This window comes from Podarcis filfolensis (assembly GCF_964270895.1).
Source record: "Podarcis filfolensis genome assembly, chromosome: 6".
NCBI classification, from domain to species: domain Eukaryota; kingdom Metazoa; phylum Chordata; class Lepidosauria; order Squamata; family Lacertidae; genus Podarcis; species Podarcis filfolensis.
Window position 1 is genome coordinate 92,237,036 of NC_139609.1, and position 16,319 is coordinate 92,253,354.

General features: G+C 49.1%; 1 protein-coding gene across 1 annotated transcript in view; it reads right to left on the reverse strand.

Annotated features, from left to right (window-relative positions):
* LOC310764436 (peroxidasin homolog) overlaps positions 1-16,319 on the reverse strand; it is a 74,783-nt gene that overhangs the window by 13,205 nt on the left and 45,259 nt on the right. Inside the window, exons 12-19 of the mRNA XM_083618338.1 lie at positions 15,290-15,406; positions 13,287-13,445; positions 12,107-12,219; positions 9,515-9,671; positions 8,360-8,468; positions 5,891-6,048; positions 3,400-4,903; positions 1,300-1,434 (exon numbers count right to left, since the gene is read on the reverse strand). Of these exons, the coding sequence (XP_083474464.1) occupies positions 1,300-1,434; positions 3,400-4,903; positions 5,891-6,048; positions 8,360-8,468; positions 9,515-9,671; positions 12,107-12,219; positions 13,287-13,445; positions 15,290-15,406 (2,452 nt within the window). The remainder of the gene's footprint in view (positions 1-1,299; positions 1,435-3,399; positions 4,904-5,890; positions 6,049-8,359; positions 8,469-9,514; positions 9,672-12,106; positions 12,220-13,286; positions 13,446-15,289; positions 15,407-16,319) is intronic.

Sequence of the window (16,319 nt, forward strand, 5' to 3'; positions counted from 1 at the left end):
CATGGATTTCTGAAAAATAAGTCATGTCAGACTAACCTGATCTCGTTTTTTGACAGAATTACAACCCTGGTAGATGAAGGGAACGCAGTGGATGTAGCCTACCTTGATTTCAGCAAGGCATTTGACAAGGTGCCCCATGATATTCTTGTAAAGAAGCTGGTAAAATGCGGTCTTGACTATGCTACCACTCAGTGGATTTGTAACTGGCTGACTGACCGAACCCAAAGGGTGCTCATCAATGGTTCCTCTTCATCCTGGAGAAGAGTGACTAGTGGGGTGCCACAGGGTTCTGTCTTGGGCCCGGTCTTATTCAACATCTTTATCAACGACTTGGATGATGGACTCAAGGGCATCCTGATCAAATTTGCAGATGACACCAAACTGGGAGGGGTGGCTAACACCCCAGAGGACAGGATCACACTTCAAAACGACCTTGACAGATTAGAGAACTGGGCCAAAACAAACAAGATGAATTTTAACAGGGAGAAATGTAAAGTACAGTATTGCACTTGGGCAAAAAAAATGAGAGGCACAAATACAAGATGGGTGACACCTGGCTTGAGAGCAGTACATGTGAAAAGGATCTAGGAGTCTTGGTTGACCACAAACTTGACATGAGCCAACAGTGTGACGCGGCAGCTAAAAAAGCCAATGCAATTCTGGGCTGCATCAATAGGAGTATAGCATCTAGATCAAGGGAAGTAATAGTGCCACTGTATTCTGCTCTGGTCAGACCTCACCTGGAGTACTGTGTCCAGTTCTGGGCACCACAGTTCAAGAAGGACACTGACAAACTGGAACGTGTCCAGAGGAGGGCAACCAAAATGGTCAAAGGCCTGGAAACGATGCCTAATGAGGAACGGCTAAGGGAGCTGGGCATGTTTAGCCTGGAGAAGAGGAGGTTAAGGGGTGATATGATAGCCATGTTCAAATATATAAAAGGATGTCACATAGAGGAGGGAGAAATGTTGTTTTCTGCTGCTCCAGAGAAGCGGACACGGAGCAATGGATCCAAACTACAAGAAAGAAGATTCCACCTAAACATTAGGAAGAACTTCCTGACAGTAAGAGCTGTTCGACAGTGGAATTTGCTGCCAAGGAGTGTGGTGGAGTCTCCTTCTTTGGAGGTCTTTAAGCAGAGGCTTGACAACCATATGGCAGGAGTGCTCTGATGGTGTTTCCTGCTTGGCAGGGGGTTGGACTCGATGGCCCTTGTGGTCTCTTCCAACTCTATGATTCTATGATTCTATGATTCTAACTCCCTCAGATGGAATAGCAAATGGACTTGACGTGGCTTACCTGTCTCCATCTCGGAGTCTTCGAAACTGAGTCGCTAATAAGCACATGAGTGTCGGCCCCACTCTGGTGCCCGGGACAAGGTCCTCCACCATCAGAGCAGGAAACAAGTCGATGTTCTTTGTAATTCCATATAAACTGCAGAGGGAGAGGGGAAAGACATCCGCTGGAGGAGCAAAAGTTTGCCTGGTGTGTGTGAATGTGGCCCTGCAGATTTTGCTGAACTCGTAACTCCCATCAGCTGGGACGCGGGTGACGCTGTGGGTTAAACCACAGAGCCTAGGACTTGCCGATCAGAAGGTCGGCGGTTCGATTCCCCGCGACAGGGTGAGCTCCCGTTGCTCGGTCCCTGCTCCTGCCAACCTAGCAGTTTGAAAGCACGTCAAAGTGCAAGTAGATAAATAGGTACCACTCTGGCAGGAAGGTAAACGGCGTTTCTGTGTGCTGCTCTGGTTCGCCAGAAGCAGCTTAGTCATGCTGGCCACATGACCCGGAAGCTGTACACCGGCTCCCTCGGCCAATAAAGCGAGATGAGCACCACAACCCCAGAGTCGGTCACGACTGGACCTAATGGTTAGGGGTCCCTTTACCCTTTACCTAACTCCCATCAGCCCCCAACTACTACGGCCCATGTCTGGAATGATGGGAGATGTAGTTCAATAGCATTTGGAGGTCCACAGTCTCTTCCCCATACTGACCTAGGAGGGTATCTGCAGTATGGCTTAAAAAGACCTGAGGGGAGATCGTAACTTTGTGGAGGGTGCCGGGTGCCTCTAGTGGAGAATCTGAAGTACCCACACCAAACTGCAGTTCCCAGGATTCTTTGGGGGAAGCCATGACAGGTCAGGGGCAACAGAGGCATTACAGACATGGCGGATCTGTGTTCAGATCTTTCAGCTTTATTGTTGTGGCTGCTGCTGCTGCTTTGAAGCCAGTGTGAGGGGGCCCATGTTTGATCAGAGGTGCAATGCCAGGGTAGGAGGTATTCAGCCCTCTCCCATGTTGTTTCTCTAATGCAAATTGGGAACAACTGTGGCTCAGTGATAGGGTATCTGTTTTGCATGCATAGGGTCCCAGAAGCATAGTCTGAAACTCTGGAGTGTCCATACAGGTACTTGTATTTTGCTCACTTTGTGGAAATGGTGTGTTGGGGGGATTAAATAGTCCCCCACACTGCTCTGATAAAAATAGTCTCCCTCCTAGAAAAAAAAAGGTTTTAAAAAGTTAGGATATCTAATCACCAATCTCTCCTGTCACATCTGATTTGACTCTTAAAAAGGTAAAGGGACCCCTGACAGTTAAGTCCAGTCATGAACGACTCTGGGGTTGCAGCACTCATCTCGCTTTACTGGCCGAGGGAGCCGACGTTTGTCCGCAGACAGTTTTTCCGGGTCATGTGGCCAGCAGGACTAAGCCGCTTCTGGCGAACCAGAGCAGCGCACGGAAACGCCATTTGCCTTCCTGCTGGAGCGGTACCTATTTATCTACTTGCACTTTAACGTGCTTTCGAACTGCTAGGTTGGCAGGAGCTGGGACTGAGCAATGGGAGCTCACCCCGTCACGGGATTTGAACCGCCGACCTTCTCATCGACAAGCCCTAGGCTCAGTAGTTTAGACCACAGCGCCACCCGCGTCCCTTGATTTGACTCTTAAAGCAGCATAAAACTAGGATAGGTTTGCAGTGCAGGTATACCTTGGGCAATCTTCAAGATACTTGCAGTGACTGAGTCAATTCTTGCTATGGACTGCAGCCTGACATGGAACGGAGGCATGTAAACACTACAATCCCTTTGTGTGTTCACTTTTGTTGCTAAAGGCAATATAATTTGTGAGCCTCAAGAGGCTAGAGGACTTTGACTCCCATCAGCCTCTCCTAGTGGGGCCTACGATCAGGGAAGATGTGAGTTGCTGCCCAGCAAGATTTGGAGCCACAGCTTCTCTGCGCCTGACCTAGAGCAACAGAAGTAAATGGTCTCATGTGCTGGGGTCGGGGGGAGAAGCAGGAAGGCTGCAGTTTGGTTGTTGCACAAAGGAGATACCTAAAGGAGGGTTGGTTACAATCGTCGCTGACCTCTCTGGTGCCCTTTGGCCGAGGTGTCCTACCTCCTGAGCTTCTCCCTGATTTCGAGGTTCCTAATCTCGTTCTTGAGGTCGTCGAACTCCTGCACGGACGTGAGGTTGCAGAAGACCCGGAAATCGTTGTAAGGGGGGATGCCGTGGTCACGCCCCCTCTGGATGTTGATGGCTGCCAGGTCCAGAGAGACGGAATGGGCCATGGAGAAGAGCTTCTCGGTCAGCTCCATGTTCAAGAGTTCGGAAGGCACTCGCATTTTCCCGGGGACCCCAAAGAGTCCGCGGAGAAGCGGGTCGATGCCGCCTTCCTGGGTGATCCTGAATGGCGAGAAGAAGGCCTTGTGAAGAGGGAGGTGGCCCTGCCGGATGGGCTGGAAAGTCTCGTTGAGCCGGTAGAGGAGAGGGTTGATGAGGGTGTGGCCGAAGCGGAAGGCGGCCGTGGCAAAGGCGTTCAGAATGCCGGCGTTGGTGTTGGGCTCGTAGCCTTTGTACTCCCCCAAGACCTTCATCCCGGCTTCCCCGAAGATCTTAGGCAACCAGTGCGAGTACGTGATGTGCTGCATCTCGGCCCCCACGATCTTCCGAGCCTCGTGGTAGATGGTATCCCCGTCCCAGTGAGGGTTCAGGGCCAGGAGCTTGGCGGCCACGCGGTTATGCTCCCGGAACCACAGGGTGTGCATGGAAGTCAAGGCCAGCTGCTCGTTGGCTCGGTGGTCACCGGCCAAGAAACACGGGACAGGACTCTCGCTCTCATCCCGCATGCATTCGGTGGGAGGCCCCACGGCGAAGGGGAGGAGGTGCTTCCCGGAGCTGGGGACCACCTGCCCTTGTTTCAGGAGCCCCCTCTGGTTGCTGAGGTCCCTCAGCTCCAGAGACTCGTGCTCCGTGCTCCCGTAGACGTTGGATGCGTCGATGAACGAGGTGAGGTGGTTGATTTGCTCCCGGGCGTACACAGAGTTCATCAGCAGAGAGGTCATCCCGCTACCACACACGGGGCTGGAGCGGACGAAGAACATGCAGTGTCCGTTCCTCACCCGCGGGTCATTTTCCGGGATCATGACGGAGAAGCAGGGAGGGTCATTGGTGCACACCTGGCTGCACGACGCTCCATCGGAGAAGCGCGCCATGCTAATGGCCGCCACGGTCTGGTCCATGTCGTGGTCCAGGAACTGTCCCCATTGCATCAGCATGTGAGTGAACTGGTCGTCGGGCGTGATGGTCTCGGTGCCAATCATGGCGGTCGAGACCAAGCGAGGGAGCGGCAGGGGGAGCTCCCGGGAGTCGTCGGCCAGAGAGAAGCCTCTGGGCAGGTTGAACCCGTTCTGGTAGGCCGGCTTGAGCAGGCGCTCGAAGGCAGTGAGGGAGGCTCCCCACATGGGGTGCTGGAGGTTGTTGCACGAGCCGTCGTGGGTCCGGTACTTCCTGTGGAAGCAGATGTCGGAGCAGTTGGGGGTGCGGCGGTGGGCAGAGCAGCCGGACAGGTTGGCGATCATGTTCAGGTAGTGCGGGGAGACCAGGTCGTTGTAGCGGTACCCTGAAAGACCACTCCCAGAGCGTTACCCAATGGATTAGAATCAGAACAAGCATTCGCTACAAAACGAATTCCTTTTTCTAACATTGCAAATCTCACAACCGGATTGTGAGGCTAATAATTCCAGCATATCTGGAACCTTCCCTAAACCGTCGCAGGTTTATATTTATTTTTAAAGTTTCCAGCAAATGCCTAGTCCTTCAGAGGGAAACTCTAATTACATATGAGCTACCGTATTGGGCCGAATATAAGCTGCACCTGCAAATAAGCCACACCTTTCAAATTTTGCAGCTTGGGGGAGGCTTGGGAGCCATGGATGGGACAGACACCCTTGCCCTGTGCTCCTGGGCTGCTCTTGGGAGGGAGCCATACCGCTTTGCCGGGGGCCTCCCCTGTCCCCCCCTTTGTTCCAACAGCTTGGGGGAAGCTTGGGAGCGGTGGGTGGGCTGGGCGCTGTTGCCCTGCACTCCTGGGCTGCTTCCTGGGGGGGGGGGCGGAGAGCCATGACGCTTTGCCGACGGTGTACGGCCGCAAATATAAGCCACACTTTAACTTTTCACGATCGGAATTTGGGGGGAAAGTGTGGCTTATATTCAGGCCAATACGGTATGCCTTCTTAAGGCAAAGGAATGACCACCGAGAGGTCCTTATAGCCTTCCCTTTAACCCAAAGGTTTCTAGGCCAATGAAGATTCCGTTCAAATGCAACACATTCTCAGCATTTTATTAGAATGCAGTCTACGTCCAAATAAAAACCAGAAAAGCAATTCTAGGATGGAATCTTAGCAGCAGACACACCAGTTCCTTAACTTAGTGTCCTATACACCTGGAGGGAAAAACACCTCTTGACTTGACACTGAAAAGCTGCTAACATGGGGGACAAGCAGTTCTCTAGTGGGAGGGATTTCCATATCTAGGGCGCCATAACAGAGACATAACACATAACATGCTTTCATGTTTTGTTGCTCCTGCTCACTGGTGTCTTTATTACCTGTTCCGTTCATGTCCACAACCAAGCCTTGCTGCACATGTTCCTGGATGAGCTGCAAGGTCCGTTCGAAGATCTCTCCGGCCCTAGCTGTCTCGATGGTGTACGGATCCCGCGGGTAACGGAAAAGAGCCAGCAATTCATTAGGAGTTTTGGGTCGCCTGTCCGGAGAGGACAGAAAGCCATTTTTAAGCGGCATCGCATTTTCCAAAAGCCTCTGCATTATCGGCTGAGATACTAATAGCAATCTGAGTTCTCAAACGTGCTGGTCCTTATTGCAGCCAAAATGGCTCTGTTCCTCCTGTCCACAAGAGGGCAATATCAGCAGGCTTGGGGGAACCCCGAGCTATGCAGGGGGATAAACAACCTTTCTACTCCAAAGAAAGTCCCATTCAGTTCAATGGGGCTTCCTTCCAACTGAGTGGGTATAGGATTATAGCCTTGGAAGTGGGGGGGCGACGACCCCCAAAGCTACCCAGGGATGACTAAGGATGCTCAGTGGTCACACAATGCTGGCTGACTATTGGGGCAGGAGACAGAAAACTAGGGGAGGAGAGTGGAATGGAGTATCCTGAAAAAGAGCAGGCCACAATGGAACAGTTTGTCACAGCTCCCACTTGTTACTTTTACTTTCAGTTAGGGAAGCGAGAAAACGGCAGTTTCCGCTTCCGCTTGCATCCGTCACAATCAGCGCTGATTCTGTTCTGCTGCAGTTTGGTTTCTGACAAATACTGCATTCTTTGTCTTGCTGTCTGCTATTCAGTGTGGGTTGCACAACTGTTTATGTTCATTTCCATGCTGAGGAAACATGAAAACTACCGTACTTTTCTGTGTATTAGATGAGGTTCAAACCCCCCCAAAAAAAGAATGCTAAAAAATGGGGGGAATGCGCTTTATACATAGTCAGTGCATATTGGTGACATGGGATTGTTTGGTTCTGCTAGCTGGAGATTGCCAGCGGTGTTCTTGGTGTCTGCAAAAAGGGCTGGTGTTTATTTGCTGTCGCTGTGGCAACAGTGCGGGTGATTTGAGGCTTCTGACGGCGGTTGCAGCAGCGCACAGGTCAGACGGGTGGGTGATTTTCAGCAATATTGCCCCTAAAAAAGCTCGACAACTCTGGTCCACCCCATAGCTGTCAACTTTTCCCTTTTCTTGCAAGGAATCCTATTCGGAATAAGGGAATTTCCCTTAAGAAAAAGGGAAACATTGACAGCTATGCTCCACCCCCCCCCAAAAAAATCTCAACAACTCTGGGCAATCTCCCCCCATTTTCTTAAGTTTGAGGCCCCCCCCAAATAGGCAGCGTCTTATACATGGGGGCGTGTTATACATGGAAAAATACGGTATGAATTGTTTGAAGACTTAAGAAAACAGTGATGTGAAAGGTTGAATTTGCTTGGCTCATGTCCATTCCTGACCATAGACAGACAGGCGGAACACAGCCATTCCTGCTTCCTTTTCCATTTGCGTGGCAATTCCTACTTCCCGTGAAGTCCCTGGCCGAGTGACATTTGGGGACTCTGCTACATTTGTGAAGATAAAGTGTTTTATATGCATTATAACTGGGAGAAAAGCAATGACAAACTTAGACAGCATCTAAGCCATTGCCACATTAATGATTTCCCCCCGCCCCCCACTAAAATGAAACTTAACAAAAGATATGCAATTTCTTTTTATTTTGAAACTGTCCTGTGACTTGTATTTCTCTCCCGAGGCTTGTGGAAATAAAACCTTTCTTAAAAAGTAGAGACATCACCTTGCCAACAAAGGTCTGTATAGTTAAAGCTATGGTTTCCCCAGTAGTGATGTATGGAAGTGAGAGCTGGACCATAAAGAAGGCTGATGGCCGAAGAATCGATGCTTTTGAATTATGGTGCTGGAGGAGACTCTTGAGAGTCCCGTGGACTGCAAGAAGATCAAACCGATCCATTCTGAAGGAAATCAGCCCTGAGTGCTCACTGGAAGGACAGATCCTGAAGCTGAGGCTCCAATACTTTGGCCACCTCATGAGAAGAAAAGACTCCCTGGAAAAGACCCTGATGTTGGGAAAGATGGAGGGCACAAGGAGAAGGGGACAACAGAGGACGAGATGGTGGGACAGTGTTCTCGAAGCTACCAGCATGAGTTTGACCAAACTGCGGGAGGCAGTGGAAGACAGGAGTGCCTGGCGTGCTCTTGTCCATGGGGTCACAAAGCGTCGGACACGACTAAATGACTAAACAACAACAACAACAACATGCATTATAACACTGTGACACCAGACGGCGCTGTGAAGTCCCATTTTCCGCTAACGGGATTTCTCTGTATGAAATTTGCAACGTGTTTAACCGAATCGCTTCTTTGATGTGTCTAGACCCAGCCACGGTGGGAAATGACCGCAAAACTGCCCTCCCCACACAAAATGGCTTCTGCATCTGTGCGGCCTTCCCATCTGCCCCTGTAAATGTGAATTTATTCTCCAAACGGTCTTACTTGCTAAACAGCTCGGTGCGCGTAGAATTGATGGCGTGGTCCACACTGCTGATGGCTTCTTGGATCGAGGTAGCTACAAAGGTGTCGCCGCTTCTGCCAACGTTCGTAGCTTTTTTAAAACCACAAAGGTGGTGGTGGAGGGAAAGAGATTCAAAATTTAAACCACTTCCATTTTAGAATCATCTGCCTTGAAAACAGTAACCTTTCCACTCAATACACCAGCTCCTAGCACATATTTTGAGTTTGCTCGGCACGTAAAAATGTCAGAACAGTAAGAATAGTTTTGCTTTTTCTTGCACCCATAAATGCCTTTCCCTTGCTTTTTAGCATAACCTTCTGCGCTGCACACATTGGTGGCAGAGATCTGTGTTTCAAATAAAAGGTTTCTCCAGGTTGGGCTGGAAAAGACTCCCACCTGAAACCCCAGCAGCTGCTGCCTGTCCGTGTAGACAATATAGAGCTATAGAGCCATGGTGTGACTCATAAGAAAGTTTCCTATGCTCCCTGCTGCGTTGTGTCACCCAGAGAAGGGGCTACAGGCAGGGATCTGCAAAGAATCCTTTTCGTTTTATGGGGGGGAAATATTTTGCAAATGTATGCAGATTTAATCAACCAGCTAATCAATTATCAAGAAAATGTACATGTTTAATCAACTAGGGTTTCTGTAACTGGGTGACAGCCCTGCTTAGAAAATGTAGATCTAGAGGATTTTAATCTCACTTGTAAGGTAACAAAAACTATGGACAACTCAAAAAGTGGATAACAGATTGATATGCAGATGTAAATGTTGATATTAGGACCCATGGAAGGGAAGAGGGGAAATCTCGAGATTCAGAGCATGGATTTGCAATTGAATTTGTTGTACATTTATTTCTTTTTAAAATAAAATAAAAATTATTTTTAAAAAAGAAAAGAAAACGTAGATCTAGGATTGCATGTTGGTATGGATTGTATGTGGGTACAGGGGTGCAGAAAAGCCAGCCATGCAAACTGGCTCCAACTAGACCAGCCTCTGCCAATCTGGTGCCCTCCAGCTACAACTCCCATCAGCGCCAGCCAGTGGGAGTTATAGTCTGAAACAGCTGGAGGGCGCCAACTTTGGGAAGGTTGCATGACCAGGCTAACACTGCAGATGCAAAGGAAGATTGCTCTCACCTGTGATTGTCAGTTGCATGGTGCTGGAAGTAAACCCAAAAGTGTTCCTGGCTACACACTCGTACCTCCCTTGGTCAGCCATCCCCAGGTCTCGGATGGAGAGGGTCCCTTCTCTGTTGATGTGGAACTTGCCGCTCTCTGTGATCTGAATTCCTTCCTGATATGCAAGGGAAAGAGGTTTTGGAGCTTGGATAGACTAGGTTTGTGGGAGTCATAAAGCCATAGCAGAGGCTTGTAATATTGCAGGGTACCTCCTGACCTCGTTACCAGCACTCCAAGCTTTACAATGTATTGGAATGTATTGACCTTAAATGGAGTTGTGTTTCCTCTGGGCAGTGATGACCCTATATGGTGATGTGTGTAATAAAAGCCTTGACCGGATGAGGTAACGTGAGACATTGGCAAACGGTCATGCGGCTGGGGAGAACAAAGGAGAATAAATCGGAGGAGAGCAGAGAAAGGAGCTGCTCTTATCATCATGAAAATATAGCTGGCTCTCTGTGTCTTTTTTCTATGCTGTGCACCATCTCATGACGGCTGGATTCCGTCATAGGTTCAGCTTTGGCGCAGGCTATGCACACAGGATGGGACACGGGTGGCGCTGTGGGTTAAACCACAGAGCCTAGGGCTTGCCGATTAGAAGGTTGGCGGTTCAAATCCCTGCAACGGGGTGAGCTCCCGTTGTTCGGTCCCAGCTCCTGCCAACCTAGCAGTTTGAAAGCACATCAAAGTGCAAGTAGATAAATAGGTACCGCTCCAGCGAGAAGGTAAACGGCGTTTCCTTCCTCTGCTCTGGTTCGCCAGAAGCGGCTTAGTCATGCTGGCCACATGACCCGGAAGCTGTACGCTGGCTCCCTCGGCCAGTAATGCGAGATGAGTGCCGCAACCCCAGAGTCATCTGCGACTGGACCTAATGGTCAGGGGTCCCTTTACCTTTTTATGCACACAGGCGAATGGGGTGGGAATGCATGGGGGGAGGGGTGCATCACATGTGTGAATGTTCCTCTGTGCTAAGACAAGCAAACCACAATGCAAATAGAAAATCAGTAGGTGAGCTATTTTTCTATTTCAAAGGTTGATTTTTTTAAAAGAAGACTTTTACTAATGTGGAAGTGCATTCAAAACTTGAACTTATCCCTTCCAGTCTTCTTTTATGTGTTGACTGAGTCAGAAAGCCAAAACAAAGTGATGATGATGATGATGATGATGATGATGATGATTATTACTATTGCCTGGGTTGATATTAGTGTGCAGGCACTTGCTTTCCTCCAATGGATATCTGCATGTGCAAAACTTGCGTGCGACGATTTTGTTTTGGAACAAATTGTAAAGGTAAAGGTAAAGGACCAATGTCCAGTCACAGATGACTCTGGGGTTGTGGCGCTCATCTCGCTCCATAGGCTGAGGGAGCCGGCGTTTGTCCGAAGACAGTTTTTCAGGGTCATGTGGCCAGCATGACTAAGTCGCTTCTGGCGAAACTAGAGCAGCGCACGGAAACGCCGTTTACCTTCCTGCCAAAGTGGTACCTATTTATCTACTTGCACGTTTTGGCATGCTTTCGATCGGCAAGCCCAAGAGGCTCAGTGTTTTAGACCACAGCACCACCTGCGTCCTGGAACAAATTGTACCTCCCCAGAAAAAAATGAGATGAAATTGGACACCTTGATCCCCAAACTGTGTGTGGGCTGCTTGTTTGGCACGTGCAAGTCTCCTGAAAAAACCCATTCATGCTGACTTTGATCCAGGAAGAAACGGTTGTGTGAACTGATACACTTTGACAGCCACCAGAATACAGTGGTACCTCGGGTTACAGATGCTTCAGGTTACATATGCTTCAGGTTACAGACTCCACTAACCCAGAAATAGTACCTCGGGTTAAGACCTTTGCTTCAGGATGAGAACAGAAATCATGCTCTGGCGGTGCGGCGGCAGCAGGAGGCCCCATTAGCTAAAGTGGTGCTTCAGGTTAAGAACAGTTTCAGGTTAAGAACGGACCTCCGGAACATATTAAGTACTTAACCTGAGGTGCCACTGTACTCGCAAGTGCAAACTAGGGCTTGCAGGCCACGGCGTCTCACCCAGCTGTCCACCAGATGTCAGCAAAGGCATTGCAAAAATTCGATTGGCAGCAAAAGACAAGTCATCTCAGGCTACAGTCGCATGGCACATTGGGCTGTGTTCCTTCGCATGCACTCTTTAAAGTTCTCTTTGAGATTTGGGACAGAGGGCCGGGCTTCAGATTAGGGATGTCTGCGCTGCTTGAACTCTTTTTGGAGACCCAAAATAACCTTTGCTCCCCGCCCCCCGGATACTGGAGGTGGTATGGAAAAGGCTTTGCACATTCAGTCCACCATTCTCTCTGTCCACAAACTTTTGGTAGCCCAACTGGGAGCTGTATTTTACCCCTTACAGGCCTAAAATTCTCAGCACCCTCAACAAACTACAGTTCCCGGGATCCTCTGGGTGGGTGTGTGCTTGAAATGTGTTTAAAATATATTGTGCGTTTGCAGAAGCAGCAGTGGGTTCCCCATCCAAGGCAGGCAGGCCTCAAGGCAACAGGTGTTCAAAGTGCATCGATTAACACTCAGGTACCTTGGTCCATGTGATGGTGGGCTGTGGGTCTCCTTGGGCAGCGCAGGTGATCTCGATGTCTTGTCCAGTCTCCGCCACCATATCTTGCGGGGGGTGAAGGAAGACCGGAATCACTGTTTAGGGCGAAGAGGAAAGAGTCAGGCAGACACCCCAAACTTCTCGGTCAGGAATGTTATAATAATAATAAAATTTTATTTATATCCCACCCTCCCCAGTCAAAGCCGGGCTCAGAGTGGCTAACAACAGAAAAATAATAAAGCATTCTAAAAATCAATTCATTATAAAATCAGATCAAATCAAATTAATGGCAACCACTGAGCTAGAGTTCTGTGAGGATTACCGAAGGAGGAATTCCAAGGTCTCAAATATAAAATACACACATAAGTATATAAACCACATGGCTGAAATAGTACAGGACTCTCCCAAATTGACCTCAAATATTTCTCCGCAAGGAGGAAGGAAATGGGAAAGCCTCTCCATTGTATTTTGCTTACCTGTCTTAAGGGCAGATTTGTGTATGAATAGGGTGAGCCTGTGACCTGGATTCAGGAATTAAAGTATTTACCATCACAAAAGAATGGCCAGGCAGCCCAGGTAAAGCAATCAGTGACCATTATCAGGTATCCTGGCAGACAGTATTTCTGCTGTAGACCGCCTCCTTCTGTGATGTTTGTATGATGTTTCGGGGGGTGGGTCTTGGGCTACAGGGTGGGCAATTTCAAAAGTCTATATAAGGACTTGCGCACCATTGTTGGGAGTTCTCTCCCTCCAGGTTGTGGGGACCCTGTTGCAACAGTTTAAAAAGATCAGGCTTTGCTTCTCAATATACTCTGGTTTGCCTCTGTTATTTTCTCCTACGGATAGGGGGACCCACTTTAAGGACTCTATATGGATATTAATAATAATAATTTATTATTTATACCCTGCCCATCTGGCTGGGTTTCCCCAGCCAGGCTGGGCGGCTTCCAACTGAATATTAAAAACAATACAGCACCAGACATTAAAAACTTCCCTAAACAGGGAAGGTTTGGTTTGGTTTGTTTGATTTATGGACTCTTGGATACCCCATAAGGGAAAAGGAACAGTTTTTTCTTATAACAGGAACAACTGGGGAAGAAGCTCAAAGGGCCCCAGGAGGCAAAAGCAATTTGAGGAGCAGAAGATGTACAACCAAACATACCTCGCGGAGTCACCCAGAGCTGCACAGGGGAGCTTCGGACCCCAATGGCGCTGATGGCGTGGCATTCGTACTGGCCTTGGTCATGAAGGGCCACTCGGACCACCCTCAGGGTGCCTGTGGAGAGGATGCTGTGTCTCCGGTCGCTCGGCAACGGACCACCTAACAACAATGACATGCCGTAAGGCGGCCATGTTTGGACTGAGTTCTTGTGGGCAAGGCCAGCTCCAGTTGGGTGTTCTTGATGAGGTGTGGTGGCAGCCCTGGGAAGATGGGCCAAGCCACATTTTTTTTATTTCCCACAATGCATCTAGGTGAGGAGCTGGCAGCTGCCAAAGGCTTGGTGCTGGTTCTGAGGAACACTGGGACTGTTTTAAGGCAGTGGTTCCCTGGGAATAGTAGTTCGTTACAGGGGTTGGGAATTGTAGCTCTGCAAGTGGGCCATTACAGTTTGCAGGATTGCCTGGGGGACGTCACGTGCTTTAAATGTGCATTGGATGTGCATTGAATGGATGGTGTGGATCTGGTTATTTATGACCCCATAAGATGCTAATAGGGACGCGGGTGGCGCTGTGGGTTAAACCACAGAGCCTAGGACTTGCCAATCAGAAGGTTGGTGGTTCGAATCCCCGCAACGGGGTGAGCTCCCATTGCTCGGTCCCTGTTCCTGCCAACCTAGCAGTTCAAAAGCACGTCAAAGTGCAAGTAGATAAATAGGTACTGCTCCGGCGGGAAGGTAAACAGCGTTTCCGTGCGCTGCTCTGGTTCGCCAGAAGCGGCTTAGTCATGCTGCCCACGTGACCCGGAAGCTGTACGCCGGCTCCCTCAGCCAATAAACCGAGATGAGCACCGCAACCCCAGAGTCTGTCACAACTGGACCTAATGGTCAGGGGTCCCTTTACCTTTTAAGATGCTAATAATAATAAATAACAACAACAACAAAACAACAACAGCAATATAATAATAATAAAATAATAATAATAATAATAATAATAATAATAATAATAATAATAATAATAATAATAAATTTGTACCCCGCCCATCTGGCTGGGTTTCCCTAGCCACTCTGGGCGGTTCCCAACAGAATATTCATTAAAAAGCGATAAAACATGAAAAACTTCCCTGAACAGGCTTGCCTTCAGATGTCTTCTAAAATTCAGAGAGTAGTTTATTTCCTTGACATCTGGTGGGAGGGCGTTCCACAGGGCGGGCGCCACTACCGAGAAGGCCCTCTGCCTGGTTCCCTGTAACCTCACTTCTTGCAGGAAGGGAACTGCCAGAAGGCCCTCAGAGCTGGACCTCAGTGTCTGGGCTGAGTGATGGGGATGTAGACACTCCTTCAGGTATACTGGATTGAGGCCGCTTAGGGCTTTGAAGGTCAGCACCAACACTTTGAATTGTGCTCAGAAATGTACTGGGAGCCAATGTAGATCTTTCAGGACCGGTGTTATATGGTCTCGGCGGCCGCTCCCAGTCACTCAGAAACATACCAATTCAAAGCACACTGGCCTGAGCTTTGGAAAGGCTGAGTGGGGCACTAGCTTGGCACGTGAGCATTATACAGGGCACATTGTGCCCTGGGATCTCTTGGCAGAATTACCTATGCAGTGAGGTTACTCCACACAGTGCTGAAAGAACCCACTTCCTGTTGATCCACGGGAGAGCAGTTGCCCAGTGATAGCTGCAGTTAGGTCATCTATGTGAATACACCGTTGACCCAGATTATTAAAAGCTAAAAGCTAAAAGCAGGCAAGCAAAGAGCCTTTGTGGCTTCTCGGTCTTTCAACCTCTGAGGGAGAGTGATAGACCCAACCAACCCAACCTGGTCCTCCAGAGGTTTTGGATAGCGACTTCTCATTACCTCTGTGCTGTCTGGGGCTGAGGGAAGTTGTAATCCAAAAGGTCCTGAGGGCACCAAACCGGGAAAGCTGGGTAGTGCATGCTGCATGTTTACAGCTTCTGGAGTCTGCAAATCATTACAGAAGAACAGGGAGAACAAAGAATACCTGCTCTCGTCCAGGCAATGACTGGCAGTGGACGGCCCTCTGCAGAGCAGGGAAAATCAACGCTTTGACCCTCTGTTACGGTCTGGTCGGTGGGGATGATCAGAAACTTGGGAGTATCTGAGGGAAGGGGGAAAAGAACAGAAATCAGGCCTTTCGATAATGGCAATAAATCCCTTTCCACACAGAACTAGACATTGTCTAACTTGGGGGTTGTCAACTTGGTCCCTAATGCCCACTAGTGGGCATTTCAGGATTCAAGGTGGGCTGTAGGGGGTTCTACGGCACAAGCTGAATCCTACTTCCATTGAGCACTAGTGGGTGGTAAGGAAATTTTACCATCAAGAAAGATGCATTAGTGGGCGGTAGGTATAAAACGGTTGACTACCCCTGGTCTAACCTCTGCAAAAGCATTGTGCAGGCAAACCAGGATGAAACTGCTACACAGGCATCTAGTTGAAGAGAGAATTGTGTGGAGAGAGAGCGGGAGAGATTGCTGAAGAGCAGAAAAAGTGAGCATTTAGATCAGGGCTCAGCAAACTTTTTCAGCAGGGGGCCGGTCCACTGCCCCTCAGACCTTGTGGGGGGGCCAGACTATATATTGAAAAAATATATATATTAAGGAATTCCTATACCCCACAAATAACCCAGAGATGCATTTTAAATAAAGGACACATTCTACTCATGTAGAAACACGCTGATTCCCGGACCGTCCGCGGGCCGGATTTAGAAGGCGATTGGGCCGGATCCGGCCCCCGGGCCTTAGTTTGTGCACCCATTAGTTAGATGCTTTTTAGGCTCCCCAGTTATACAATTTTTTCTTATACGTGCAAAGGCCCAGAGCATAACCTCCGCCCAAGCTGGGGGGCGCCTGTCTATTTTGGAAACTTATTTGCATTTGGACACTTCTTAAGATATCATAACCAAATTTTGCATGGTTGTCCCTGCGAACAGGGGCAGGTTTTCATTTTTGTTTGGCTGCAGATCAATGCCATTTTGAATCAAGACGGTGGGGCGAAAGTTTCAGAACCGC